This window comes from Eimeria mitis, genomic scaffold, assembly GCF_000499745.2.
Source record: "Eimeria mitis Houghton genomic scaffold, Emh_scaff7525, whole genome shotgun sequence".
Lineage (NCBI taxonomy): Eukaryota > Apicomplexa > Conoidasida > Eucoccidiorida > Eimeriidae > Eimeria > Eimeria mitis.
In genome coordinates this window covers 1-771 of record NW_013575513.1, presented here as the reverse complement: position 1 = coordinate 771, position 771 = coordinate 1, and the positions used below count along the sequence as shown (strand labels likewise).

At 51.2% G+C, this 771-nt stretch overlaps 1 protein-coding gene across 1 annotated transcript in view; it reads left to right on the top strand.

Annotated features, from left to right (window-relative positions):
- The window catches only part of EMH_0091810 (uncharacterized protein), a gene marked incomplete at both ends in the record, with an annotated part of 879 nt that extends 319 nt beyond the window's left edge, over window positions 1-560 (top strand). Inside the window, 2 exons of the mRNA XM_013501771.1 lie at window positions 3-152; window positions 432-560. Coding sequence (XP_013357225.1) covers window positions 3-152; window positions 432-560 — 279 coding nt within the window. The remainder of the gene's footprint in view (window positions 1-2; window positions 153-431) is intronic.
- Between the last annotated feature and the right edge of the window lie 211 nt (window positions 561-771).

Below are 771 nucleotides of genomic sequence, written 5' to 3'. Positions count from 1 at the left end.
CAGCTGAAGAAACATCCCCACGAACCATCACCACCCCAGCATCAGGAGACGCCGTCGTGGCCCACTTCAATTCCAGCGAAGCTGCGGGCAGCACAGCGATGCAGAAACTCGCAGACGAAATGCTGCCTCAGTCACACACTTGCTTTTTTCAGGTGCTTCTGCTGCTGCTGCTGCTGCTGCTGCTGCTGCTGTTATTGTCTAGTCGTGCTGCTGCTGGAGATACAGGAGCTGTCGTTGCTGCTTGCTATATTGGTGCTGCTGTTGTTGCTGCTCTTGGTGGTATTTCTGGTGCTGCTGCTGCTGCGGCTGTTGCTAGTTCTGTTTAGGACGTTGTCTGCTGTTGCATCTGCTGCGGATGGCTGGGGCGGGAACATTATTTTGCTGCTGCTGCTGCTGCTGCTGCTGCTGCTGCTGTTGGTGCTGGTGTTCAGGTGGATTTGCCTCCGTATTCTAGCTACGGGGTGCTGCGGCGGAAGCTGCTGTACGCGGTGACAGAAGGCATCGCCATTGATGCTGACAACACAGCAGACGCAGCGAACTGGGAGTTTGAGGGAGACTGAGAGGAGACCCAGAAGGAGACAAAGGAGACAGTGAAAGGGGCCTGCTGTCTCCTTTTATTGTATTTTCTTTTGGCGCTTCTTTCCCTCTCCAGCCCTCTGCTCTCTCTTTGCTTCTCTCTGTTGCAAACACTTTTCTACAGATGCCTAGACGAATGAGGATCCCCGCATATATATATATATATATATATATATATATATATATATATATATA